The sequence below is a fragment of the Melopsittacus undulatus genome, chromosome 6 (assembly GCF_012275295.1).
Source record: "Melopsittacus undulatus isolate bMelUnd1 chromosome 6, bMelUnd1.mat.Z, whole genome shotgun sequence".
Classification (NCBI taxonomy): domain Eukaryota; kingdom Metazoa; phylum Chordata; class Aves; order Psittaciformes; family Psittaculidae; genus Melopsittacus; species Melopsittacus undulatus.
Window position 1 is genome coordinate 61,032,114 of NC_047532.1, and position 27,992 is coordinate 61,060,105.

The 27,992-nt window shown below is 39.0% G+C and overlaps 1 protein-coding gene across 1 annotated transcript; it reads right to left on the bottom strand.

The window, feature by feature from the left end:
- Nucleotides 1-199: 199 nt before the first annotated feature.
- Nucleotides 200-27,747, bottom strand: WDR47 (WD repeat domain 47). Its single transcript, XM_034063659.1, is given in 16 exon segments — nt 200-1,603; nt 2,271-2,489; nt 3,189-3,320; nt 3,719-3,889; nt 4,775-4,944; nt 8,269-8,426; nt 9,612-9,687; nt 10,399-10,653; nt 10,766-10,944; nt 13,421-13,544; nt 15,642-16,006; nt 16,008-16,445; nt 18,032-18,116; nt 18,677-18,760; nt 20,959-21,125; nt 27,544-27,747. Coding segments are annotated over 15 exon segments (2,757 nt in total). The 5' UTR covers nt 21,117-21,125; nt 27,544-27,747; the 3' UTR covers nt 200-1,460.
- Between the last annotated feature and the right edge of the window lie 245 nt (nt 27,748-27,992).

Here is a 27,992-nt window from a genome sequence, read left to right on the forward strand (position 1 = left end):
CAGAAATACACATTTTCAGCTCAGTGCTACTGTATTATTACTTACCACAGTTTAAAGTCATGTACGTGGAGGCAGGATCCAGGACCTGAAGTTTTCTCTATACTTCCATGCATAAACCATACCTGAAAAACATATTTTAAGTATCACAGCTGCACTGAGGAATTACAAACCAACAATCCGAAACAGTAGAGGAGGCAACTGCAGGTGTTGGAGGTCTTTATTGAGATTATAGCACAGATACACTTCTATAGTTACCTTTCCACTTTTATACCATAGTTAAAAATGCTTGCTACAGTGCACATATAACTTAGTAACCAAGAGAACCCAAAACTTAACTGCAGTTCAAATAAATAAATAACCTAAGGTTTAAGTTTATATTTTAAAAAGTTAAAGGAACTGTACAATATGAAAATATAACAATACATAAGCATTAGAATCTAAAGTTTTGTAGAGATAAAACCGCTATTTCCCATACATAAACAGTGCAAGAAATAAAATTCCGATAAGCTTCTGAACTGGGAATTTAAACAAGTCTTAAATTATCATGCAGACATAGCATTTTAAGCCATGCTGGTTTCTATTATAGCATTAATGGTATCCCTTTTACTTGAAAAACTGGTAGCCATTAAGCTCACTGTGACAACTGCTGCCAATACACTCTTTTCTACAGTACATTATGCACAGAGGTATTCTGTTGCATTAAAAAAGTAAAATATATGTTTCTAAAGAAACAAACAGGAAAAACCCAAAATCAATATTTTACTTTTCCCAACATGTTAGCTTGCTCAGAACAATGTCATGTAGTAAAACCAGCAACATTTCCCCCAGTCTAGATGAAAAGAAAGTAAACCCCCACACTATGTACCAGACCATCATTAAGATGCAGTTACTGCCTAGCCACCTTTGAAGTTCAGAATTCGTCACTAAAAGAGTTGAAGTTGTGGAGATGTTATAAAGTTTGACATCTTGAGGAGTGCTGAATATAATAAATCTGAAAAAACAGTGGTAGCAATTCATGTTTTGTGTGTGTGTGTGTGTGTGTGTGTAACTAGTTACGTACAGACTTAAGTGTTGTCCAACGTCAGTTTCCATATAAAACTCTCATCGAGGCAAAGATCAAGGAATGCAATTAATACCAAACTGTAAACACATCATTCAGGTTAGAGTGCACATCGACAACAGAAGAGTTCTCCTCATAGACTTTGGCAACAAGACTACAATAGATCACAGCAGCATGAGTTCACATGGAAGACTGAAAGCACTGCAGAAGAATATACAAAAAACACCAAGACCTCCTAGAAACCAGAAAAATCTGTGACAAGCACCCCCGCTCTCAGTGCTTGAACAAGCACTCTCCTGCTCAACTGCTGCTCTCCCAATGCCTAATTATTATTACTTGGTTTTTACAGTTCTGTAGTCTCAAGTCTCTGTGCTTTAGCTGCATAGGTTGCCTTTGCACTCTAGCCATTGTAGGTCCAAAGGGTTACAGTTCTGTCTGCAGAGGATGACAAGAAGGAAAGATCTTGCGTATGCCACCTGCACTGAATAACTTTGTCCTTGTGCTCTCCTACCACCATCAGAGGAAGCTGCTTCGTGAGGTCTCCTGTAGCAGAGGAACATCAATCCTTAGTCATGTCATGAATTTATATCCCAGCTCTGTCGTTGTGCCCCCCCCTTTTTGTTCTTATGCCCCCCCATTTGTTTACTAAATCTTACACATATATTTCACCTTATAAAGTATACTTTTGATTCTCACTTGCACACAGAGACATACACACATACAAGGCCCCAGTGTTTCAGTTTTTAGGCATTACTGGACACTACAAATTTTAAATACAGAAATTCACAATTTTCACACCATGTGATTAAGATTTAATGGTCCAAAACCATCAAGTTGCTCAGATGTACCCAACATCCCCTCTCTTCTTAGCTCTTCCCCCAAAAATAAACATTATCATTCTGGTTTTCCTTCTTTAAAAGGTCCATTTTGTGACTGCTGCCTGAAAGCAATGGCCACCTCATCAGGCAACAGAGGTAATTAGCTCTTCTCCAATATTCAACCCCCTCCCTAAAGCAAGATCTAGTTCATAGCCTACTTAGCAACACAACTTGCCAAATGCCAACAGACACAATCATATTTATACATTTCAAGCCCTTCAAAGCTCTACTCTCTTGTCCTCTTTTTACTGAAAGCCTGATATTTGAACCCAGTTCTCCTACAACTTTAATATTAAAAACATCAAACCAAAAACTACCCTCGTGCTCATTACCTTGCAAGTCTGTCACCTTTATTTTCATATCGTAAGATCCTGTGAGCAGGTAATGTGCCCCCGGGGAGAAGCGAACAGAGCGAACGTCGCTGGTGTGTGGGTGGTAGCTCTGCACCATCCGTCCTCCACGAATATCATACAGCATGCAGCTGGAGTCCTCCTGCCCTGTAGCCAGGAGACGGCCACTGGGATCAACCGCTACTGAGGCTACAGAGCTTCCTATAGGAGAAAACACACATACATGTACAGTTGTGCAGATAGCCCTTTTCTAATAACAATACATTGCGAATAATTGTGTAATACATTGTGTAAGAATACCAAACACTGGCCTTAACCTTAAGGTGACCATACCTACCTACTGCTATATTAAAATAAGACAATTTATTATGTTCTAGCACTTAAAACTCTGAAGCTCTAGGTCAAACCAGAAGGTAGTAAAGCCACCATTAAGTAACTGTTTTGTCAGAGGAAATACGAAATAATGTAGAAATAATGCAAGGAATTCCACATCCTCCCTCCCCCCCAAGTTCCTGGTTTCAATAAACAAATCTGAACCCAGGTGGTTCTTAACAATCCTTTTGCAGGTTTCTATAGAGTATGAGTAACCAGAGTAAACTCGCAGAAATGGCTGCTTCTTCCCACCCTTGCCTTTGATTCCAACACAGGTTGTTTTTTCTTTTAATGTTAATATACTTGGAAGTGGCTGTTTTGAGTCAAGACAAAGGAAATGTGACCTAAAATAAACAGTCATCGACAAACACAATACAGAATTAAAGATCTCCTCACAACTTCTGTCTCTTAAAGCCAAACCCCCCTTAACGCGATGCAAAAAGCCTTCCCATTCACTCTATACTACTTAGACATCTTGAAATATATATTTATGCAAGAATGGTCAGAAGCAGGATAGCAAAGCCTTACCTGTTCCATGAAATGTTGTTCCCACGACACGAACGCAGCTTGGCACTCTCAGATCCCAGAATCTTACAGTCTTGTCTTGGGATCCAGATGCAATCATCCAACCACTCCATGTATAAAGTGCTAAAATATGACCTGTGAACAAGAACTTCTTTATTTAATCAAGTATCAGTAATCAAACAATGAAATATTACAGTTCTGATTCTGTTTTTGCATTCAGAGATTCAACAGTCCTGTGGGAAACCTGCCCGTAGCATGACCTAAAATGCCAACAGTACAGGCAATACCCACGTCTGCATCTTCTTTGGAATGAAGCATGCGCTCCCCCCATTAAATTAACAGCCAACATATCCAAACCCAAACACTTCCACCCTCCCATCTAAACACCTTAAGAGCCCTCTGGAGAGGGAAAAAAAATTGTTTTTCTTTCTAGCAAGACTAAGACATAAATCCCACCAACAAACCAACTATCAACTTCATTATAATGTAATACAGATTTTCAAAGTCCTCAAGAGAAGTGACAATATACATACCAGTGTGGCCACTTAGAGCGTGTAGGCCCTGTCCTCGCTGACAGTCTGTTGTGTATATATTACAGTCTCCTGCTCCAGCACTTATTAAAATAGCACCACCGCTTTCTGGGCCTTCCATAAAAGCAAGGTCTCTGATTGTCCCATCATGCATGCTGAACTCCAGATCTGGTCCTAAACTCATTTAAAAAGCAAGGAACAACATGTTTATCACTGTTGGTGCTGTGATCTTTAAAGGAACTACAGTGGTAATGCAAAAGGCAGGGGTGGTTATACTACCAAGTAAAAATATTGTTGTGCACTTTCCATACGATTTTATACACTTTCCATAGTTACTAGAGTTCAAATAAAATATTTCAGGATTCTGAGTGTTGCTTGAGTTTCCTACAGTTCTTAAAGCTCAAGCAAAATGTACATAGGCCATCTCCACAGCCAGTTCCAGCCACGGTTTATAGAGTACATTTATTTCTTTCTCTAAGCAATGGTAAACTAAAAAGGTTTTCTCTACCATGAGGGAAGGAACATTGAGAACCCTGAACCATATGAGACAAGACAGCTTCAATTCACAACATTAAAGATAAGAGCCATATTCAGCACATTCATTAGGAGGGCTGGGCACAGAAAATAGTATTTGCCAGGAGAGGTCTTCAACTTTTAAGATGGGGAGAAGACAACAGAACTAGGCAAGAAAAAGGGGAATTGGAAATAAATTTCTACTAACAATCAAGAACTAGAGTTGGGCAAGAACACCCACCGGTTTTACCGTATCTAGGGGGACAAAAGGTACCAGAAGACAGCACCACACCATGGAGATTCGCAAAACAAACCAAAAATGCAAGAATCAAAACTAAATACAATCCAAAACATAATCCTCAACCACCTAGCAGTTCTCTGCTGGACAGACCACAGTCATGGGGAAAGAGACTATGGTGATGGCGAAGAGGAAAACAGACTAAGTTAAAAAACTATGACCTACATAATCAATGTCTTTTGAAAAGTTTGCTAAACACTGTACAAATGATTAAAAATCATTTTTTACATTAGACACACACAGAGTACCTGTTGCATTACAGGTTTCTGCATTAAAAGGCAGTACTTTCACATATTTATCATTAGAACCAGTAGCTAGCAGCTGTCCACAGGGACTCCAGGCTACACAGTAGATTGATCCTTTATGATGCTTGTTCCTTTTGAAGCGAACTACAGGTTGTTTAGGAGTGTTGTAAGCACTAGGAAAAAATAAAATAGTAAAAAATATATATAATTTCCTTTTATTTTTAAGGAAAAGAATGCATTCTAAAATAAAAATACAATTTTTTGATAACATGAAATACACTTGATGGCTTGCATTAAAACATACATGTGATCTAAGACAAAACAAAAGAGCCTTCTCCATCCCGTTTTCTCAGTTTTTCCTAATGTTCCCACTGTATTTGTGACTGGACATGCAAAAGAACTTACACAGCTCCATCTATACAAAGTTAATACAAATAAAATACAGCAATTATTAGCTACATACAAATGAAACTTTATCCCCCAAGGTCTAAATTGCCAGCATTTTAATTTACATCCTTCATACTTCAGTCTTGATCCCATGGCCACTTTTGAACATGTTTGGGTTCCATTATGCAACAATAGGCCAAGAAAGCTCATAACACACATCATCTACAGTGGTAGCCCGTGCAGCTCCTATGGCTAAAGGCTGTGTCTGGGACTAAACCATTAGGATACAGACTGAAAAATTCAAATTCTTGAAAGCGGAAATCAGAAGCCTGTATAACACCTGTGTGTGTACAGATCGATGTTTCTCTTGCCATTTCCCACCCACCAGACATGATGATCCCTAACTGGGGATTGTGTTTGGTATGACAGCATAATTATGACTGGGCTCCATATACTCATGTCTGGGGGGCTGTTATTGTGCCTAGTAGTACTGTAGTTATCAAAACTGAGGCCTGCTGTTTTATCCAAAAAGCTGTTGTCTATGCCATCTTTTCTGACAGAATGAGTGAGACTCAGCAAGCACTTAAGAGTGGTTGAAGGATCAAAAAAACACTTCTGTGTTCACCCTACCTGGGAGGACACAGAATAATGTTGCCCTAAGCCAAGTACTGTCTCTTCTTTGACCATGAATTAACAGAAAATCATACAACAAAATAGCTCACTCATACATGTCCATCATTATGAGCTGTGCATTGAATATTACTTTTGTACAACATTACTCTCAAAGCTTCACCCATCTATTAGAAAATCTAATAGAGTAGTTTGTGCAAGAAACACACATCACAACTATATGTTAATGCAGGAATCTTCACAGCATCTAAACATAATCTACATTCTTATTTCTGAAACCAGATCAGCTTTACACATAGCTGTAATGAAAGGAACAGTCCCACTAATACGCATTTCCTCTATTTCAACTGATTAACTTCCTACAATGTTACTTCTCTGTTCCCATAGCAGAATGTAGTCAAATGATTAAGATGAAATACTGCTGTATCTAACTTCATCAACATTCACTCCAGTAACATCAAAGTCAACAAATTCAACTGCTATTGAAAAATTCAGAAACCTACTGTAAATGCTAGAACAAAAGAGGCAGAGAGACAAAACAGAAGGCAATCATCTAAGCCTGTTTGAAAATTTTTGAGAGAAACATGGTTTTAGTAAAGAACACAAAAATAAATCTACATGGAAGTTAATTTTATTTGTTGCCAAAGAGAAAATCCATGATCGATTTTCTACACTGGGACTACCATTCAGCACACACTACAGAGTTTCTTAAACAGCCTAATGCCTTCTATGTCACTCAGAATCTGGATTCACTACATTTAAGAGGTAGAGGCAGCAGCTGAGAACCACTGCCTTTGTCAGGACACAGGAGCACCTGCCTAACACAAAGACCACATGCTGCCAATCAGCTGCATGGAAGCACTGTGATTATTTAAGCAACAACTTCCAAACTGTAGTGTATATCTATCTGTGTTTAATCTCAAACCTAGGGAAAAAGCACACTACTCTTGTAACTTTAAAGAAAAAAAAAAAAAAAACAAACAAGGAAACCCCACCAACACCAACACCAAGCGGTTCTGAACCATACAGCAGTTTGACAGACAATTCAAAAAAAGTTTTAGGAAATCCCAACAAAACTTCACTGTACAACTAAGCAACTATTTACCAGATAGAGTACAAAATTACAGCTTTTTGAAAACCAGGAAACATCCTAAAGGCATGTCTAGACTCTGGTTGTTCCAAAGATTAGAGTATCTTTAAGATAATGCAATCTGTCTGCTGACTTGTAAATCCCATGATGAAATGTTTTTGGCAGACTCTAAGCTTAAGGGAAAAAAAAACCCAAAAATCAAACACTAAGAAGTACAAGTTCAGAATTGAGGAAATCTCAGTATTTCTTTCATATCCAGATGCAGTATGTCACTTGTCACATTAGGTCATGCACTGTAACTTAGAGACTAGGGCTTCAGAATCGATCTGACCCTCCCTACTGGTTAGAATAACAAACTGTGTGAGAGTAGACTGTGATCAATGCAGAAGCATCCATTCTACTGAAGAGTTTTGCACTATTTACCACCCAAGACGAGGTTGTCTGGTCTTGAAGCCCAGCAAGTCAGCTTGCACCCACTATCGGAGAAGTCAGATTGGTTTTTCTTTATGTAATGGCAAAAAATAACTTGCAGTAAAACTTGAAAAGCCGCCTTACTGATGGTATTTAAGGAGAAAAAGAAAAAAAAAACAACTACATCAGATTACTGTCTGAACCCTTTGGAAGCCTAAACATGAGTCCTAAGCTGGGAAGCTGTCCCTGATAAAGTCACTGCATGCTTGTAGCTCCTCCTAAAGTGGTGAGATTTTAGATGCCTGCATTTCTCCTCCACTCCAAGAAGATCATCTAACTGCAACACAGACAAAGTTGAGATGGAAATACTTATTTCTAAGTGAAAAAAAAAAAAATCCCTTCCTCTCCCCAGTAAAAAAATGAAAGAAAATAAACCAGAAAAACACAGGCACATAGTAAACAACAAAAAATGCTTTTTCTGTCAAGGAACCTAAGTATCAGGACAACAATGTTTATAGTAACAAAAAGCCAACTATGCTAGCTATGGAAGCCAAGGAAGATACTGCTTTCTCTACTGTTAAGTCTGTCCTCCTGCCAGAAACTGTATCTCCCAAAGCCCAACTTGTGCTGGCTTGACAACTGACATCCTTTCTCCCACTTTTACAGCTAGAATGTCAAAACCAGAAGGCATGACAGTGAATACAGAAAGGCCTACCTGCTGAGACAAAGGTAACACTTCTATAAGGAGAGGTGTGATATTGTGCTGCCATCTTGCCTGTAATTGGAGACCAAAACTGTAGCCTACAAATACACACATTCATAAACACATCTTATTTTTGTCTGGCAGCTCATGTTTCCAAGGAGAGCACTACACTATCACAAAATCAAAATAAAGGTGTGAAATGCACAGGTATCAGCAGCTACAGGAGAAAGAGGCGATAAGCTACAGAAAAACAAATAATTCTACAAGATTTCTTACCTTGGGTCAATTACTTCTGGGTAGGCACAAACTCTTAAAGTTTTAGAGTTGGAGCCAACAGCATATAAACTCCCACTGGGATGAAAGGCTACAGCTCTGACAGCTTGTGTGTCTTCTAGAGTATTAATGCAAATGAACTGCTTTTTTGATTTGTCATCCTGTGTAGAAAGACAACAGTCAAATTAAGTTCTTCATCATAAAACTGGACATTTAAAAGTGGATGAAACTGTTTTGTAGATTAATGTAAATCTATTCTACCAAAACAGCAGCACCAGCCTCAACGTAATTGTCTACTCCACGTCAAAGAATAGCATACTTCAACATCAGCTCACTAACATTAGATCAACATTTCTCATTGTCCTCCAGGCTTCCAACAGTTTTTGTTCTTCTAAACAGCCCATCTCTGACACATGATATTAAAGTTTATTTCTGTGTAAACATGTTTGATCTGTGTGAAATCTGCAAGGGGAACAAAGCTGCATTTTTACTGAAAACAGTCCAAGTTATAAACACAGTTTATAAAATATAATACTAAACATAAGAAGCTGCTTTTCACCCTGTAGATACCACAAAGCCATCTTTAACACATCATCCTCCTGACAACTTCATCACCACCATCTATTTATTTATTTATCTGATGCAGAAACTTTGGCATGTATTTATTGCAAAATTACTTCTCTAATGTTGGACCATACTGACTACAGTCCAGCAAAGTTTTAACCCGGAAAACATAAAATATTGGACATAAAAGACATCCATTGGAATTTCTGTTGTACAAGAAATTGAGAGCTGGGACTGTCTGGCCTTGAGATGAGAAGGGCTTAATCATGGGAACTAGATGATCTTAAGGTCCTTTCCAACACTAACTATTCTATGGGAATCAATAAATGTGTAAACCTCATCAGTGTATCTAAGTACCTGACAGAAGGAGTGAAGAAGAAAGGAGCGAAACTCTTCTCATTGGTACCCAGTAAAAGGACAAGAGGCAACGGACACAAATTGAAATACAGGAAACCTCATTTAAACTTTTTTGTCGTTTTAGAACCACTATGAGGGTGGTCAGACATAGGAACAGGTTATCCACAGAGGTTATGGAGTCTCCATCTTTGGAGATACTCAAAACCCAACTGGGCACAGCCCCAAGCAACCTGCTCTCACTGAGCCTTCTTTGAGCAGTGGGTTTGGACTCAGTCTCTATATGTCCCTTCTCAATGGTTCTGTGATTCTGAAGGTTATGCATCAACCAAAATTCATTCTAAATACCTATTAATGATGACAGGATGTCACATGGTCAGGTTTAAATACAGAATCTCGTGAAAACACAAGTTGTGAAGATAACTCACCTCATCTCCTCTTGTCCTTGTTAAATTCCCTGAAGAGTCTTCCAAATGGGGCTGAGTAGCAGCATGTTCTGATACACTGTTTTAATTTGGACAGTTTAAATTTACACAAGATAGGAAAAGAAAAACCCAACCCCAAACTAAGAGCAGGGACAGATTTGTTTTTAAGTAATTTTTGGACTGAATTACAGTTTCAGTCATTCTCACAACTAATGTATGCAAACACAGGTTATTCATGTCTGATTCTTTATCATTAAACTATTATTTTTACAAGGGGCTGGCTTTTAGCAGCAGCTCTGGGCACTGAACAGTGAATGCAAGTTAAAGATATTTGTTTTCACTCTATGATATACATATACACATATACATACAAACGGGGAAATAATGGTTGCTACTTTCAGGTCAGCACTACCTTTAGTTAACAGAAAAAAGTCTTGTTCCCACTCTGCCTTGTCTCTCTTTCCATCTAGCTTTTACTTCATAAAAAAAGCTTCTAGAAATCTAGTAGACCACAAAATAACAAGAACTATATGTATGAGATGGAATAAAAACTTAGAAATAAAAAACCAGCATAAAATATAGCCATAACAAAAAAACCTCTATTTCTTATACGTATTGTCAAAACCAAAATAATTTACAACTCCTATAAAAATATTGCAAACACTGATCATGAACTAATACCCTTATTCAATGACAAATTCATTTGATAACTAAAACTGAACCCTGACAGCTACTCCCACAGTCTTAACAGATGGGTATTTCTAGTCCTGAACAGTCTCATATAACTTACGTTTGACTCCCCTGCACAGGTGACTCTTCAGGAAAGGGTATCTGGTTAGCTGCTCCACACTTTCGAGGAGTGCTTGTAGTAACATTTTGGCTACCAGTTGTCCTGGGACTACCATCTGAAGGTGACGTTGTGAAGTTACTTGCTGGATGGGTAGATGCATTCCCTTTGCTCCCATTACGTTGCTGGCTAAGTGTTTGTACATCATTTCCAAGATTGTCCATACCTATATTTAATTCTCCTAGTTTCTGGATAGATCTAAGAATAAATGACAGGAAAAATAAAAAAGTTCACCAAAACAGGTTATTATGAGAACCTGAGGAGGGACAGGAGTGGATGGAGGGACAACTAATCAACAAAAAGCTCCAACCTGTTAAGAAACTGTTCAGTAAGGTTCTGTTGCTGGTCAGCTCCATCTTCTTGATTTACACCTCCTTCCAACAACATCTGCTGGTACAACTGTCGTTGCTGCTCTTTCTGTTCTAAATGCTGCTGGTAACGTAGTCTTTGTCTGTAGTATTCCTGAAACTGCTCTGTCGAATCACGAAGCTAAAAAGAAATGAGAATTACTGATGAAGATTGAATACTTAATTGCAGAATTTAACCTAAATACTCACTTTCTGGTTCATTATTTCAACACAGGCATCAAAAGGCCCAACAAATTATACTCTGAGCAGCAATGCTTTCATTCTTCCTTACATACTAAAAAGGTAAATCACTGCCAGCCTGTGCTATATTCATTGTTGAATTAGTTCTGCCATAATTCAGGAGGAGACTTCTCTTTCCTACAAAACTTAAGTACTACTTCAGATCAAAACAAACAAGAGACTGGAAACTGATAATAAAATGAGAAAACAATGTAAGCTACATTCCAAATTCCAGGTTCTATTTTCACTACAAATTTAGTGTTTTCTGTCACAGACATCTCCCTGCCATCAGCCTGCAGAACCGATTTATCCCTCCTAAAGCCAACTTTGAAGTGGTCTATCCAAGTGTTACATCTTACTTTTGAAATTGGTGCCTTGTTCTAATTCCTCACTTTCTGAACCAAACACAAACACCTGAGCTTGTCTTTCTCAGGCTCTTTCCTCTCATGTACTACCTTTAGCTTCCCACAGCGCCGCCTACCGAGGACTCACTGCCTTCTCCATTCCCCAATCCTCACTTCTTTTTTCTGCCACTAGCTCCAAACACCACCATCACAAACCAGTTGATAATAAGGTAAGAAATGAACAGAAACACCCTACAGTAAACCACAAGCACTTTAGTCCAAGGCCAAACTATCAACACTTAAGTACAAACCATTTTATAAAAAAAACATCCAAACTGCAGATTTACCAACCAGTAGGAAAAAGTAGTAAAAGGAAAAACCTTGGTGGGTTGGTTTTTTTCTTTCAATTTTCAGAAGTGACATCTTTGTCATATAATGATTCTAAGTTGCATAAAGACACCCTGGTCACTTTGCATTAGTTTAACCAATTCATGCAAGAGATCTTTCTTTGTAATTATGAGCCTTTGCATTTCCTGTAAATAAAAACTCTTGCATGATGGTTCTGGGTTTTCTGACACATTGGTTCTGGCTTATACTGGATTTCTTGGCCCTGCTGCATTTGTAAAACACAATTTCCTGTTTCCCAAGATGAACACTTGCAATTGACTAACTCAGCAGCTACCTCCAGAAGTCTAGAAAGCACTAATTCTCTCTATTTCAAATATGTGAAATATTCCCCAGTCACTGCGTTATAATCCTTCTAAGCAACAGGTACATTCTTGTCTACAATTCTTTCCATGACCAATATGTGTTTGTTGCAATTGGACTCAATCTTTGAATCCTCTGGATTCTGTGTTATTATTTCCCAAACTAGCACCTAATGTTGCCTAGATGCTCTGTTCTTTAAAATCTGGCTTCTAACTCAACCCCTCTAAGAACAGTGCAAAAAATAAAGCTGTTCAAGACATTTAAGTTAATTTCTTACTTTCACGGTATACATATATACCACTACAATGTGAAAAACAAAACAAGGTAAAATTGAATGGGTACTATCTTCTTTTCTACTTGTGTGGAACAGTCTGGCCAACGTCTTCACTTACAGCACAGCATCTCCCGTCTTCATTCTGTCCTACAAATTCTGCATCTGGATTTTCACATTTTGAAGCCTGCTCTATTACACCTCTAGCTAAGGAATCTCCACCTTCCACTTATTCCCAATGTGCATACACAATACTGCTGCAGCAGAGAAGTTGCTCAGGAGAGTCCTTGAGGGGCGTGAAGTCCTCAAGTTTGAAGGACTTGTCTAATCCTCCAGTAAACCCCATTGCCTTGCTCAAGTATCCAGAGTCTACAAGAATATAGCCCTGTCAAGACTAAACTGGTTTTCATTACCACATACATGTCTTAAGTTAAGACAATCTCATTAAGAAAAATCAAACTGGAATCTGCAAAGAAGACTGATTGCATACTTGATGTTTTTCATCATTCCTGAATCAAGAGACAAATATTTAAAGCTGTTGAAAAAGACTGGTAACTTTATCCTATTGAACTGTTATTTCACTGTCACCATATTGCTGTTAAGAAGAAAAAGACAAAATAGGATAGTCAAGGCACAAGCCTTCAAACATGAAACCAAAAAAAGGTTATGATGTTGGATTCTAAGTATCAAAGACAAAATTGGATAAGAGCCTACAAAATGTAATTTCTGTGTCCCAGACAGAAAATTATGTCAGATGACCTTTGGAATTTGGTGTTAACACCAAAAATGACAGGTTACATGTCAAACTCCTCACTAAAACACTAAGAAGATTCTCAAGCACTGTTTAATATAACACTGCAAGCTTGCATTAGACTCAAAGGATGGCAGAAATTTTGACATAAAAGGGTAGACTCTTATACGTTTTCTACTCTAGTAAAAACAGGATTCAAAGCAATCCATTGTCACGCATGAAACTCTTAACACAAAGGAAATTCTTATGAAGTGATCAGAACCCAGCTCAAAGTGCCTCATTACTTTTAAGCTACAACCACTACCTCATTTTTCTCTTGTTTTGCTGATCCCTGACTCTGTGCTCCATTAAGTGGTTCATTTTCTGGAACTGAACTCTGGCACGAAGTCTCACTGCCGATGGGATGCTGTTGTTCCACAGGAGTATCGCTTATTACAGCAACATGGAAAAGAAGAGAAGCTTAGTTGAGAAAATATAAGAGTAGAAAATCCCCTAGTAAGTAGAGAAATATAACATTCTAGAGTAAAACCTGATTAACACAAGTGTGTAAACAACATCACAAAACAGAAGATACATATGACAATGCAAGAGGCATTTTTTCCCAATGCAATGGCTTGCACCAAATGAAATAAACCCCTAACAAACAAAAACCACAGCCAGCCAATGTGCTTTGCTCCCATGTTTTCCAAAAAGCTGTACCACCATGGTGTATCCAAATTACTTCGCTTCTACCCTTTGAGTTGATTTATATACCCTGTAACGAACAACTTATTCAAGATCCTCTACTGTCAAACAACTACCTGCATGGAACATATGCTATGTGACTAATGTCTTCTATGAGATAACAGTTTAATTACCACTACCAATCTAAATTTAACCTCCACCTGAGTGGTCACTCAAAACTGACCTTCATTTAACATTCCTGGAAGTGCTACATAGGAAAATGTTCATATAAGTTTTGCTATTTTCTCATTATACAAGTATTTCCGCACGGAACAATCCGTAAGTGTGCAGAACACATTACAAGTCTTGGATTCCCATCTTCAGGTTTGTCAGTGTCATGGGTTCAGTTTAAAGCCCTCTTCACTGACTTGGAACAAATCTCTTTAGGAATTTATTTTAAACTTTCTAGGTATCTCTGTTTAAACAACAGTAACTTAGCTGACTAAAAGACAAGTAATTACTTGCTGAATACAACTTATAAAATACCATGTGTATGAGCATGACGAAGCAAGGGCTAGATTTATGTATCACTCAGCTTCTGAGCATCTACCCTTGCAAATATTGCCATTTAAGCTGGACACTTAATCTGAAGTTGGATTTTCTTCTGAAAAATGTAATGCATTTTTGAGAACTATGAACCCCTTAACCTAATTCTAACCTTCAAGAGATGTGTTAATGAAAAAACATGTTAAGAACTATAACTTCACTTAACATTGCACAAAAACACACAAAGAAGAGCTGCAGCAAGTTACCACTTTATTTTGTTCTCAAGATAACTCTGCACAGAATTATTCTAATACCCTAATACTGACAAGGGAAACATACATTAGTGTGAAACTTTCCATTATCATTGGTGAACTGACATAAGCACACTGTTGTTGGGTTTTTTTATTGAGTTTAATTACAGCTGCTGTCTACCTTAACACAAGATTATTACAGTAAAACAAAACTACTAGACAATTTCATCAGCTGCAGCCAGAATTAAGCACCATAACTCTAAGAGCATACTCTGCTTGCCAGCGCACCCCAGCGCAGTGCTAGGTGCCCCTGATTCCCCCAGAGCTAAAAGATCTGGCAGCTGCTTTCTGGAGAGGTATGGATATAACATTTAGAAATGGACTAACTGCTGATCCAGACAAAGGTCAAGCAAAACCATGATGTTAAATTCCTAACTTACAAGTAGCATTTCTCCTATTTACCTGGACTTTGCTATCAAGAGCGTAAAAAGCACAAAGTTTTGACACAGACTTCAGCTCTTAAGGAGAGATGAGAGTTTTCCTGTCTACATTGCATTCAAAATGTTATTAATAACATTCAACACTATCATAACAATTTCCAAGACAAATATAAAGCCATTATATATTCAGCTGCCTTATTCAGACTTGTTTTTGAAAATAATATTTAAGTTGAACTACTACTGTAACAATGTAAGTGATGGAGAAATGCTGCCAAAATGGCATATAGTAATTTCCCCTGACTTCACTGGGACTATTTCCATATGTAAATTTCTGAAGTATACTTAATCATTTAGACTGTCAGGACCAAAATTTAGAGGCACTTAAGGTCAGAACGAGATAGAGAAAGAAGACAAAAGTTACAGCTTTGTTTCCCTTTAGTTACCTGGAATGAAAGAATAGAGTAATACTGAACACAAATCTTAGCTAGGCTGTATTACATAATCCAAGCAGATCAAATTATGTTTCAATGTTACAATTATGTTAAAAGTTACAGTGAAGGCAATAACTCACTAATATAAAACACAACATAAGCCAAAGTGAAACTATAGCTTCAGTTGTGCTTACCGCTCAGGTGACTCCTCAAAAATGCTGTGACACTCTGTATTCTCAAGCATGAGACTTCGGCTGAGATTCTGTACTCCTGGGTAGTGGAAATTAGCAAAGGAGTGTGACATTGGAGAAGTTTTGGTCCCAAGGTCTGTGACTCGCTTATCATGACTTGTTAATCCACACGACAACCCATCTAAGGCAGGGTTTAAGGAACGGGTCATGTAAGCATCTGCTGACTGAGGCCGTCTCATTGGGGATGATGGGTATGGTGAAAGTTTGCTAATAAGAGGTGTCAGAAGATCAGCATATGCAGCTTTTGTAGGCTTGAGGAGTTTATCAACATGAATATTAAGCATCTTCTGCTCAAAAGCGCAAGAAAAAAACAGTTGCTGGCAGATTTTGCAGCCATGATAACAAGCTAAGGTCCAAGTCATCACACCCATTACCACACAAGAGATCAATGCCCAGCAACACTTCACTTTCTGTGATTTCTTCTCCTGTTGCTTTACTCTGACAGAATTCCACACAACATTCATAAAGCAATCCCTTCATTACAAGCTGAAATAAACGATTGTTACTTGCTTTGAAACCAGCCTCACTCAGTTTTCTATCAGCAGGAATAAACTCTGCCACCATGATGCAGGCTTCTTCAAAGCAGTGAACCCGTGCTGTGCTGGGATTCCAGTCCTTGAATTCTGCGTGGTTGGTCAAGCGAGGCAGGGTCAGTAGCAAGCAGAGTTTACTGTAGTCTTCCTTAGAGGGACAATATTCTTCCAACGCATGTAGGCACTGTACAGCCTCTCGCATTGTAAATTCCAGCTACAGAAACATTAACAGAGTAGTTTATAGTACACGTTACAATGAAACAGTTGCAGAAGAAGCTGTAGCAGAATTTCTCCACTATCATTCCTTTATTGCTGTTTATATTTTAATTAAAACAGTGTACTGAGTCTGGAATTGCTGATGCAAATGTTACAACAGACAAATTTCAGATTGCTTTAAATTCCCACCCAGTCCCATTTTCTTCATGTCACTCCAGGTTTAATAGGCTTGAAATGGTAAACCTGCACTTAAACACATCCAATTATTCTATAGTACAAAATGTTACTTCCATTCTCAAAGCCAACCTACTCATTTTCCCCTTCCCCATTTTTTATTACTATAGAAAGCTATTGGAATGAATTACAAATGGCTCCTAGACTTATCTATTTTCCAGTGATTAGCAACTCTGAGTTGGCTTTCATATTGAGATTTTCTGTTCTTCAATCAAAAAAATGTTAAAAAAAAGTTAAAAAGTTCTCAGACAATAAGACCTCCAAAATGAACAGAAGGCTTTCAAGTACAAAGCTTGTTGACAGCTAAAAGCCAAGACCATGTTAAGTACACAGAACTTGGCAATTTTAGTTACAAAGATTAAAAAAAAAAATAAAACTCCACTTAACCGTGTTACTTAGCATCTGCTTGATACAGCAGCCTTTCATCCACAACATGCCAACAGATTTGGTAACATACAAAACAAAAAATAAAGAACATAAATCTGAATTCCTCTCCCCTCTGCTGCTATCTAGTAACAGTACGCAGATTAAATGATTAGAATACACATTCCCTTTACAACTACAAAGCCAGACTTACTTTCAGCTTTCTCTACTCTGTCAAGAGAAAACCCTGCAGTACAATATATGTGTAATGGGACAGAACTACAATCAACTGAGTTTGGAAAATGAAATAAATTGTCTTAAGACTACTATAATTCTTATTTTCTATTTAATATTTTTTTTTGCCAGAAATCCAGTATTAATCTATTACCAACATACTTGAAAAATTAATTTCGCAATCTGCACATCTTCTTTGCCAACTTGAGTTGACATCTCTTTCCACATTTGTCCACACTGAAAACCTAAGCTCGCAACTCCTACTGATTGCACGTTTAATTGAATCAGCCTTTTGTGAACCTATCTGTTCCATCCAAATAAACAGCTGTGTCCTTTCTCTCTAAAAGCAATGGAACTTAAGTTTAAGATGAATTCTAATTGAATTTTTTCACCTAGTCCCACTTTTAACAATACATTTCTGTGATTCTGAGATTTGCTTCAGAATACTTTTTGTAAAAATAACCCTGTACTTCAGCATAATGACCTAAAGGACACGTGAGGATCAGGACCACAAACAAACACAATGTATGCTGCTAAGTTCGAAGTAACTCTTGTACATACAGTTGTATTTGAGAGCCGGGAAACACATTAATTTCCAAAGGATATACATTTTTTCCCCGTTGTTTATAAAACCATTTGCTAACAGCTAAAATGTATGTATTCAGAGGTAGGAGTTTCTGCTGTGCATTTAACCAGAATCTCCCAAGAGGTTTCCTCACAATAAAAATCCCAAACAAGAGACAATTCTTTTACATGCTGAGGCTCATCTTCTGCTGACATTGCATTGTTTACACATAAGGCTTCCAAAAACTTCTGCTTCATTATGATGTAACGAAATCTGCAGGGGAGAAATGAGATATATAAGTCTTGAAATGAGATATGTAAGTCTTGATCCAGTAGCTGAACATTCTTTTAGAGACAAGCAGGGTATTTTACAGCGTATTATTGAGTTAGGCACAGAAATTGCAGTGACAATGAATTTTGATCTCAAATTTTAACAAATTGGTAACCACAAAATTCTATCTTAATAGAAAATGCCTTCTTCAATAATTGCTTTCAGAAATATTAAAATACTAGAAGGCTAATAAGGAAAAATTATAGTAATCAAACTAATTTCTTCAAAAGAAATATGTCAGACAGCTATAAAATGACACAACATGAAACACATTCGTGAAGTGTATGGAAAACAAAAACTTGCTACAGATTATATGCACATACTTTCTATAGTTTAAGTTTAAAAGCACATGCACAAGCTATAGGAACTGTATAGAGATTAGAAAAAAAAAACCATAAACTAAGGTGAAAGTCTTACAGCTACTGGTTTCATCCACAGTACTTGGAAATTCATATATATTCCACAGCTCAAAAAATTTTACTCTGACACACACTCTATTTTACCTTTTCTTGTCGAATTTTTCCATACATTCAAGAGGCTGAATAAATTGAAGAACCTCATCCCACTGACCATCAAGAATCAACTGCCTGTTAAAAGAAAGAGTCACTCCTTCAGTTTTACCGGACAAGGACACCCTTATTTCCAAGTAAGTAGCTCAAATTAAATACACAGCAGTCATTTAAATACACAACAGGTGATCAACCTGCTTTGAAAAGTTAATGCTTTGCACAGATGCCAAGATGACTGTCTGATGTGATGTCCTGGGTTCAGCAGTAGCAGTCATTTTTTCTCCTTCTTGGTAGCTGGTGCAGTGCTATGTTTTGACTTTCGGGCTGGGAATGGTGCCAATAGCAGCGATGTTTTGAGTTACTGCTCAAATGTTTGGTTTGTCCAAGGACTTTCTGAGCTTCATGCTCTGCCAGGGAGGAGGGGAGGCCGGGAGGAAGCAGAGACAGGACACCTGACCCAAGCTAGCCAAAGAGGTATTCCATACCATAGCACGTCATACCCAGGATGTAACCGAGAGGGATCCAGAAGGGCTAGTGCTCTGGTAGGCTGAAGGAGGTATCAGTCGGTACTCGGTTGGGCAGGGTGGGGTGAGTTATGGGTCAGTGGCTGGTGAGGTGTCATATTCTCTTCACTTGTTATTTCTTTTATCATTATGATTATTATTGGTAGTAGCAGTAGTGATTTGTGTTATACCTTAGTTATTAAACTGTTCTTATCTCAACCCATGGGAGCTACATTCTTTGTCTCCTTCCCAGCTCTCCGGGAGCTGGGGGTGCAAGGGGGGGGAGTGAGTGCATGAGCTCTGTGCAGCTTGGTTTAAACCACGACATGTGACTATTAAGAACAACAAAACCCATACCCTTTCTCAGTATTTTGTGTTAATTACTGCATACTGGAAGAACAAGTATTAGTTACTCTTAATGGCACATAAGAAATGACAAAATGCTTCTCTGTGCCCTGCTTCACCTGCAGTTCTAAATAAAAAAAAAAAACAAACAAAAAAAATCAAATCAGTCTTACAGGAAGAGTATGAATAAATACACTGCTTCAATGAATACATCCTGAAGAATGAAAGCAGACTTGAAGATGAATAATTTTTAATTGTATAAACACTGCTGGGCCTATTTTATAAAGGGATGGGGTGGGGTGAGGAACACACAGCTCTCAGACTAAGAACAGAAGAGCAACAACTTGTCAGGAACTATGCCAGCACAAGAACTCCAGCTCCAAAACCAGTGGGGCTAGACTGCAGAGGTGGATTAGTTCAATTTCTTCATACTCCATATCATAGTTCTCTATAAAAGGCCCAGATCTACAAGGAAGGGATGATTTCATTATAAGATGTATACTCTAAGCCAGAATCAAACAAGCAAATAGGATTAATAACTTCAACTGAATTATTCTTTAATTTCATTCTAATATCCATATTTTTAATCAAAAGGGAGGCCAGGTGAGAAATCCTGTTCAGTGATTACATCTAATTTTTAATGTCTTAAGAAGAGCTTAGTTATTAGTAAATTATTTTCTCATGCTTCTACAAAGTTCTTCAGCATGAAATATTAACACCAATATTAAAAAAAAATCTAGTGGGCATCTACAGCAACTCCCTTTAATAATTCTAAGGGCAATATCCTAAATGGTAAATTGCACCAACTCTCATGCCTTGCTGATAACAGAGACCTCCTTCCTATTGTTAAATTTAAAAGAAATCTACATATTACTTTGAAATGCAGATAATATTTTGGGGGAAAATCTCTGTAAGCCACTCCACTCATTTTAGATCTTAGCACTAGAATATTCTACAAATATTTTATTTTAGTAGTTAACAACTTACACATTCAGTTCCATGTGACATGGCAAGCAGATAGCATCAGATCACTGATGCCAACAGACCTTGCTCTCCCATCCTATTCCTGCTCATGAGCTTTCTCTCATGCACTGAAACTTTTTTAGACCCCATTCCACTTTAATTCATTACTGTGCTAGAAAATAAGCAAGTTACAAAGAATGAACAAGTTAACAAACAAACAAATCTATGTCAACCCATGTTGATGACACCTAGTCTATTACTTCAAGTGGCTCTAAGAATCATGTCATTAACTTCAAAGCTGAAATATGATGCAGGACTGGGCCAAAGATTTGGGATCAGGAAGAAGCAGAATAAGATGAGGGAAGAACACCTCCTGTTTAGTGGCATGGGGCTACCCACAGAATCACAGTCCCACTCTACATTTTCAAATACATGGTATTGAAGCACTAGAGAAAGAAGTCTTACCTTAGAAAAAGCATATCATCTGAAAACAAGCCATTAATGACCCCGCTTTCTTTCTCAAGTGCAAGCATGCTGATATGAAGTTTTCTTGAGTTCAAAAAATCTAGTATTAGTTTTATTATTTCAGCTTCTTTAACATTCACTGTTTCTTCTGCCGTCATGATGGCAGCCTAAAAGGGAAGAGAGAATTTTAGCTATGTTCAGTATCTTTTTCTATGCTTGGTTAAGAAATGTTGACTAGTGAAAACCAATCAACCAAACAGTTTTATAGGACAGAGTACCACAGCATTACAAAAATTAAACAGACAAGACTGGGAAATTTATTTTAAGAGTTCAATTATGAAGTCACAATTAAAATCTAACAATGTATCTGCATATATTTTGATTTGTCCTACACATAACATGGCACCAGATAAACAAAACTACCAGAAATCAATCCTCCTGCAGCTTGAAAATGTTATTACCAAGTATGCAATATGTAAAATTTTCCTTTCTGAAATGCAAACAGCAAAGTTCAAAGAGCATAAAAATAAGCCAGTTACTTTGTCATTATGTAGAGAACTTACATATAAACTTAAATGTTTCTAACAAATACAGAAAAGACAGCACACTAAAAATGCAGTCTCTCCCCATTTTTTGAAGTAGAGTATAACAATTAAGGCAGAGGTTTTCTTCCTTCATAAGGAAGAATGAAAAGAAGGAAGAACCTAGCTCTGTGTAAACACTTCATGAAGAATCTGAAACTGCAAACCCAAGGTGGCCTAAGCCAGCTTGAGCACTGACTGCCAGTCACCTTCACTTACCTGACTCCAGCTGCATGTTCTGGCCCTTCCTCAGCACTCCTCACTTGGATTGTTGGCTCAGTCTTCCCACCAGCTTACATGCTGAAGTGGCTCAATGGTCTAATGAGCTCTCCAGCCAGCAGAAAGAAAAACCAGGAAGACGCAGCTGGGAGAGTGACAGGATAAGGCCCCAGCTATTGGCAGTCAGTTTGTTAAAGCTCCCATGGATACAACATCCAAGTTCCTTTGCAATACAATTCCACCAAGGATATGAGAGTTTTAGCATGTGGTTCTCTTAGGAAACCTGAAATTAATTTTATTTCTGGCTAAGCCTTAAGCCTGACTTAAAGTAGAAGCTGTTCAGCTTTTAAAATCTTTTTAACCTTTTTTTTTATTTTTTAAACCTTAAGAAGACTTTACAGCTGTAGCTCCTAAGTTGATCTGCTGAAAACTATCTGGGGATGTGTAGAAAAACCCTGTAACACAGCCAAGTCACACAGCACTGCCTCATCAGAGTGCTTCAGAAAAAGCTAGCAGCTACAAGAGTGCAATTTCACATAAGGAGGAGTTCAGTTTAAGCCCATGTTACTGCAGAAAGGGGCAGTCCCTCTTCTCACCTCTGCACTCAGCCACAGGGTCCCACTTCACGGCACCCGCATAGAACTGTGTGGCTGCCCACATCACGTCTCTGATCAGGGCACAAGTTATCACTCTGTGGATGCCAGGGAACTAACAACAACAGAAGGAACTGACAGAGCTTTGTTTTCTGGCAGCAGCCACATCTTAACCTGACTGAAACTGATTATGAGAATGCACCATAGAACAGAAAAGAAGCCACAATCAGTGATGAACCATCAATAACCCAAGGAACAAGGAGAGATCATAAAAGTGATCAGAAAAATTAATGGAGATAAACATACAGAGGAAGATGCCCACAGCAGTAATTACTCCAGCTCATCTTCTTTTTAACTCCAAAGGGGAAATGGAAACACTACTTAATTTCTTCACATAACCATTTACTTATGCAGAAATCTGGCAACTACAACACCCAAGACAGAAAACTGTGGATAATGCAGCTCCCAAGACAAAAATGAAGAAATTATGCAGACTCTACACACCTCAGCCTTGGCAAACTGCAGTCCATAAGCTAGTTATCTATCTCATATTAGCAAAAATGCACAGAAAGTGGCAATCAGAAATCAAAGAACAGATATAAGAAGTTTGAATAATCTAAGTAAGCCACTCATAAATTATTAACAACAAATTACTTATTTACTGGAGAAGAGCGGAAGAGAAATACTGTAGTGAAGCTTCTCACTTATCATCATAAACTGGTGATAATGAACTTCAAGCGATACAAAAAAATAGGCATTAATAACAGGGGTTTGTATTAATCATCTATATCCCCAAGTTCTCCCATCTTCCTCACAGTTGTATGCCTACTTTTTTCCAAGTAAAGCTTTGCCAGAACATTTGACCAGGAAAACATTTGATTATAGCAGCATAGTTTATTTTGGGACAAGGGAGACCTAATTGTGCCAAATGGAATGGCCTTACTTCTCTTTGAAAATGGCTGAGCTTAGTTCTCATTTCAGGCACTTAACACTCCCATTACCAAGCACTGTGATGGGTCTCATGCAGGACACCCCAGAGACCACAAACCCACTCTCAGCTAGTAAAGTCAGAAATCAAAATCTGGCTTGCAGAAAGCTTTGTTGCAGGAAAGAAAGCAGACAGACACACAAATCCAAAGCCAGAATTTGTAGAAAGATGCCTTTTCCTTATGTTTTAGCACTGTTTCAACTTCCCCTTTCAGCAACTGGATATGGATTTTCTGTTTTAGAGAAAAAACTAACCCTACCTTACACAATGAAGGGAAAAAAAATCAACACAAATTTAACCACTGGCTTATAATTAACATCTTAATTCCCAAACCCACGCTAATGCATCTGCATTTCGCTTTTTTTTTATTTCTGAACTGATGGGTTTTATAGGAATCAAATAAATTAATTTCCTTGCCAAAGTAAAACCACTAGAAAAATTCAGACTAAGACTCCCTTTGAAAAAATGAACTCCAAGCCCAGATTTCTTTTCAACTGGATCTACCAGACTCAAGCCTAAATAGGAAGCCACTCTAGAGAGTTTCAGTATTTTCTTAACAGTAATTATTTATATATTCTATTGATTTAAAAAGAGAGCACAACACTCAGTGCTTTGCTTAAGAGTACAACTACATTAAGCAAAAACTAGCATCTGCAAGAAGTTGTCTTCTACACTGTAGTTTTAAAACAACAGGTTTGTCCTGCACATAAAGCCTTTGCCAAGTCTAACACTTAACTAACTTTAATTTATATTGCTGTCCTGGGTTCAGCTGTAACAGTTATTATTCCCCTTCCTAGTAGCTGGTGCAGTGCTGTGTTTTGGCTTTAGTTTGAGAACAATGCTGATAACTCACTGTATTTTTAGTTGTTGCACAGTAACGCTTACCCTGATCAAGGACTTTCCAGTCTCTCGTGCTCTGCCAGTGAGAAGGTGGACAAGAAGCCAGGAGGTAGCAGAGACAAGACACCTGACCAAAACTAGCCAAGGGTTATTCCACATAATAGCATGTCATGCCCAGTATATAAACTGGGGGGGTGTCACCCAGAAGGCCCAGATCACTGCTTGGGTATTGGTCAGTGGGTGGTGAGCAACTGTATTGTGCATTACTTGTGCTTATTGTTGTTTATTTCCCTTTCCTTTTTAGTTTGATTTTCTCTCCCCCTATTTCCCTTATCATGGGTAATAACAGTTTTATACTATACTTGCATTATTGGACTGTTCTTATCTCTATGGAGTTTAAATTCTTTCAATTCTCCTCCTCATCCTGCCCAGAGAGGGGAGATAAAATGGGGGGTTGAACAATGGGCTGCATGGTTCTGAATTACTGGCTGGGCTTAAACCATGACAATTGCCCATACAAATTAGGAGAAAGGATGATGGGCCACCCTCCATATTTGATATGGGACTAGTCACAGCATTTCTGCAGGCCTGTCAAGAAAGATGTAATATCCAAACATAGTTTGGATACTGAACTTCAGCAGAGTTAAAGTACACTGATAAGCTCATACATTAACAGTATTATACACATATTCAGTGTGCATCTGCTTTCAGAACAACACAAATAGCTAGAGAAGAACAACAAATCTACTGGAGAAGACTTTCATGTAGTCAATGGGTCTCTGGCTGATGAGCTCAGACTTCTCTTATAAGCATTGTGCTGTCAAAATAATAATCAGCATTGTAACACTATGATAAAATTATAAAAATACACAAGCTTACACATCACCCCTACCAGTTTTTCTGACATTCAGCAATATATGTATACATGTATAAATAAAAATAATAAATAATAAATAAATAAATAAAAAATAAAAAGTAAAGAACAGCAGGGAAACTCAATAATAGAGCTCAAGCTGTATCCTGGTTCATCCCACTATAGTGCTTTCTGCCAGCCCATATGGCTCATAACGTCACAATCTGATCAGCTCAAGCGCTAATACTCAAGAATGACCGAAGCACAGCATTAACTGGTGGTATAAATGAAAGTGAATGAGTATTATAGCATAACATTTCTGGTGCCTTCTATTAACCAGGTTTTGACTGGTTATTCTTATCATACCCAGTCTTTTCAGAATTGTGCTTTTCCACACCTGTCCTTATTTTTTTCTTCTATCACTCCCCCTTATCATCTTCCCTAGTTCTGTATTTAAATTGTTTTCCCTCTTAATAAATCTATATCAATAAAAAAAGACACACTTCTCACCACAAACCCTGGCACAAGTTTTCTCTACATCTTCAGCAGACAACATGTCCTTTAAACAAGCTCTTTATAACCCAGGCTGCCTACTCCTAAATTTTCCAGAGAGAGGTTTCACCCTTGTTCTGTTCTTACTCATGCTCTCAGAACATGCCAACAAGAACCCTCTCATGCTGTTGTAAGCATAGCTAACAGTATTTAAAAAAAAGAATACTTATGCACAGAAAATACACTAATCCAGAAAAATTTTTATGAATTTTAAGTGTCAAAAAATAGTGGCTAACCAACCAGTCTCTCTTTAGATTACACCTCTTAAAAGAAATTTAAAACATATAGGCATTAATATACTAGAAAGCTGAAGTAATATTTAATGTTCCGGAAATACAAGTAAATAGGGTATTCTAAAATAAGTGTTATTCCTACATTATTTATAATACATCACTCACATAATACACATTCACAGAATAGGGTAATGAATATAAAACCTCTAATTACTCTGAAATACAAGAATAACATATTCGAGTTCAAATCTGGAATGTCACACTAACAGCAGTGAAACGTTTCAAGGGAGAAGCAATGCCTAAATAGAAGTCTTGGTCCACTGACTTGAATGACAGCTGCAATGCATATCCATAACCTCAGCATCTTAATGAGCTGTGTCACAGAAAAACCAAATGTGAAGAAGAAATACGTATTTTAAAAGCTGGCTGTGTTGCTTAAAGTTATTTTACCTTTTAATCCATCCCATAGTTACTTACGTATGGATCTTGGGCCTGGCTAGAAACCACTCTGGAGTTCTGGCTACACAGACCCCATGATGGACTCTGCACCCAGTGAGTTCTTAGTGGCATTTTCTCATGTGCCCTTAATCACCTTCCACCTATTCCACACCAAAAGAATTTGAAAAAAAACCGAACAAATCTACAGGCCATTTATTTTTTGTTACAACTATTTTCTGAACAGTTAGCACAACTCAATGACACCCACTTCACCCCAAGAGACGGCACAATTCATCATTTCAAATGAACTACATTAAGCACATTAAGGCCTTATAGAAAACCTTCACCAAAGTTTGTACAGCTGAACACTGAAACCTTTTTCTGCTCCACCATACAGAAAATAAGCATCCTCTTACCAGCCTTTTCTTTCTCACACAGGTTTTTCACTAGCTTGCCCTCTAGTAAGCCCGTTTTTTTTTTACCCTCCTTAGATCAGCTGTTGCTTTAGATCCACCTCAGCAACCCTTATCTCACTGTGCTTTGGAAGTGACTGACAGAGCTCTTTGCCTTCATCAAGCCTTGTTACAACATGCACCCTCCTTATCCACACCTTTCTGCACCACGAATGCCAAAAAGGTGACATTAAATTATGCAATACCTCCATGTTAAAGTATAATGCAGTAAAATGAAAAACCCAAACAAGTTACAGACTCGCAATGAATATATTTCGGCTTAAAAACCTCACCAAACCCAACACCTGCTCCAGTGTTTTATCCTCTTCACGTGCAATTCCAGAGGAAAAACAGCTCTTACAGAGAAAAGGCTCGGAGCAGCCGCACTGTTTAATTACACAGAGCCGAGCCCGAATTAGCATGTGGGGAATGTCAGCTCGGCACCGGCAGGGCCGCAGCGGAGCCGACGCTCCTCTGAAGCGGCCCCGCTGTCAGGGCACACCCCGCGCCCGCCCCGGGACAGAGACGCCGACAATCACCGAGCCGGCCACCGCGGCCCAGCGGCCCAGCCCACCCGCGGGTGCCACAACAAAGGGACGGTGGCTGTCGGGCGTCGCCGGCAAGACGCGGCGATGCTCCTCTCGGCCGCGGGCCCATTAGCATGGCCGTGCCCGTACGCAGAAGACGGGGCGCGGCCCCGTCTTCGCAGCCCCGCAGTCTACTGGGCTCTGGGCAGCGCCCACCTTAGGGCGCTGAGGACACAGACACGGACTCGCCGCCCAGCACGGTCACCCGGACCCGGCTCTTCGTCCTCCGTCCCGCCCCCCGACACTCACCTGAGGGACCCAGGGGGCCGTTCGCGCAGCACCAACTGGGCGTGAGGGGAAGATGGCGGCAGGCCTCACTACAGGAAGGGCCCGGCCCGGTGTCGGGACCTCACTCCGGTTCCGTTCCGCGCTGCAGCTGCCACCCGCCCTCACCGCGGACTGCCGGCGGCGCGGCGCCGCAAGACCCTCCCCGCGCCGCACCGCACCCGGGCGGGGTGCCCGCGCCGCTGCCTGACTGGAAGGCGACTGGGGCGGGCGGGGCCGCGCCGGCTGGGCGTTGCCGCGCCCGAGGCGGGTGGGCGGGAGGGACAGATGGTGGCAGAGGCCGCGCTGAGGCGGGTGGGGTTCGCTTTGTTAGCGGCGGTGCGAGCCCCGAGGCTGAGGTAATCACGGGAGGGGGAGCAGCTGTCATCCCCGGCTCAGTGGAGTGCTCTCGCGAAACTCCGCGGCGGCTCCGG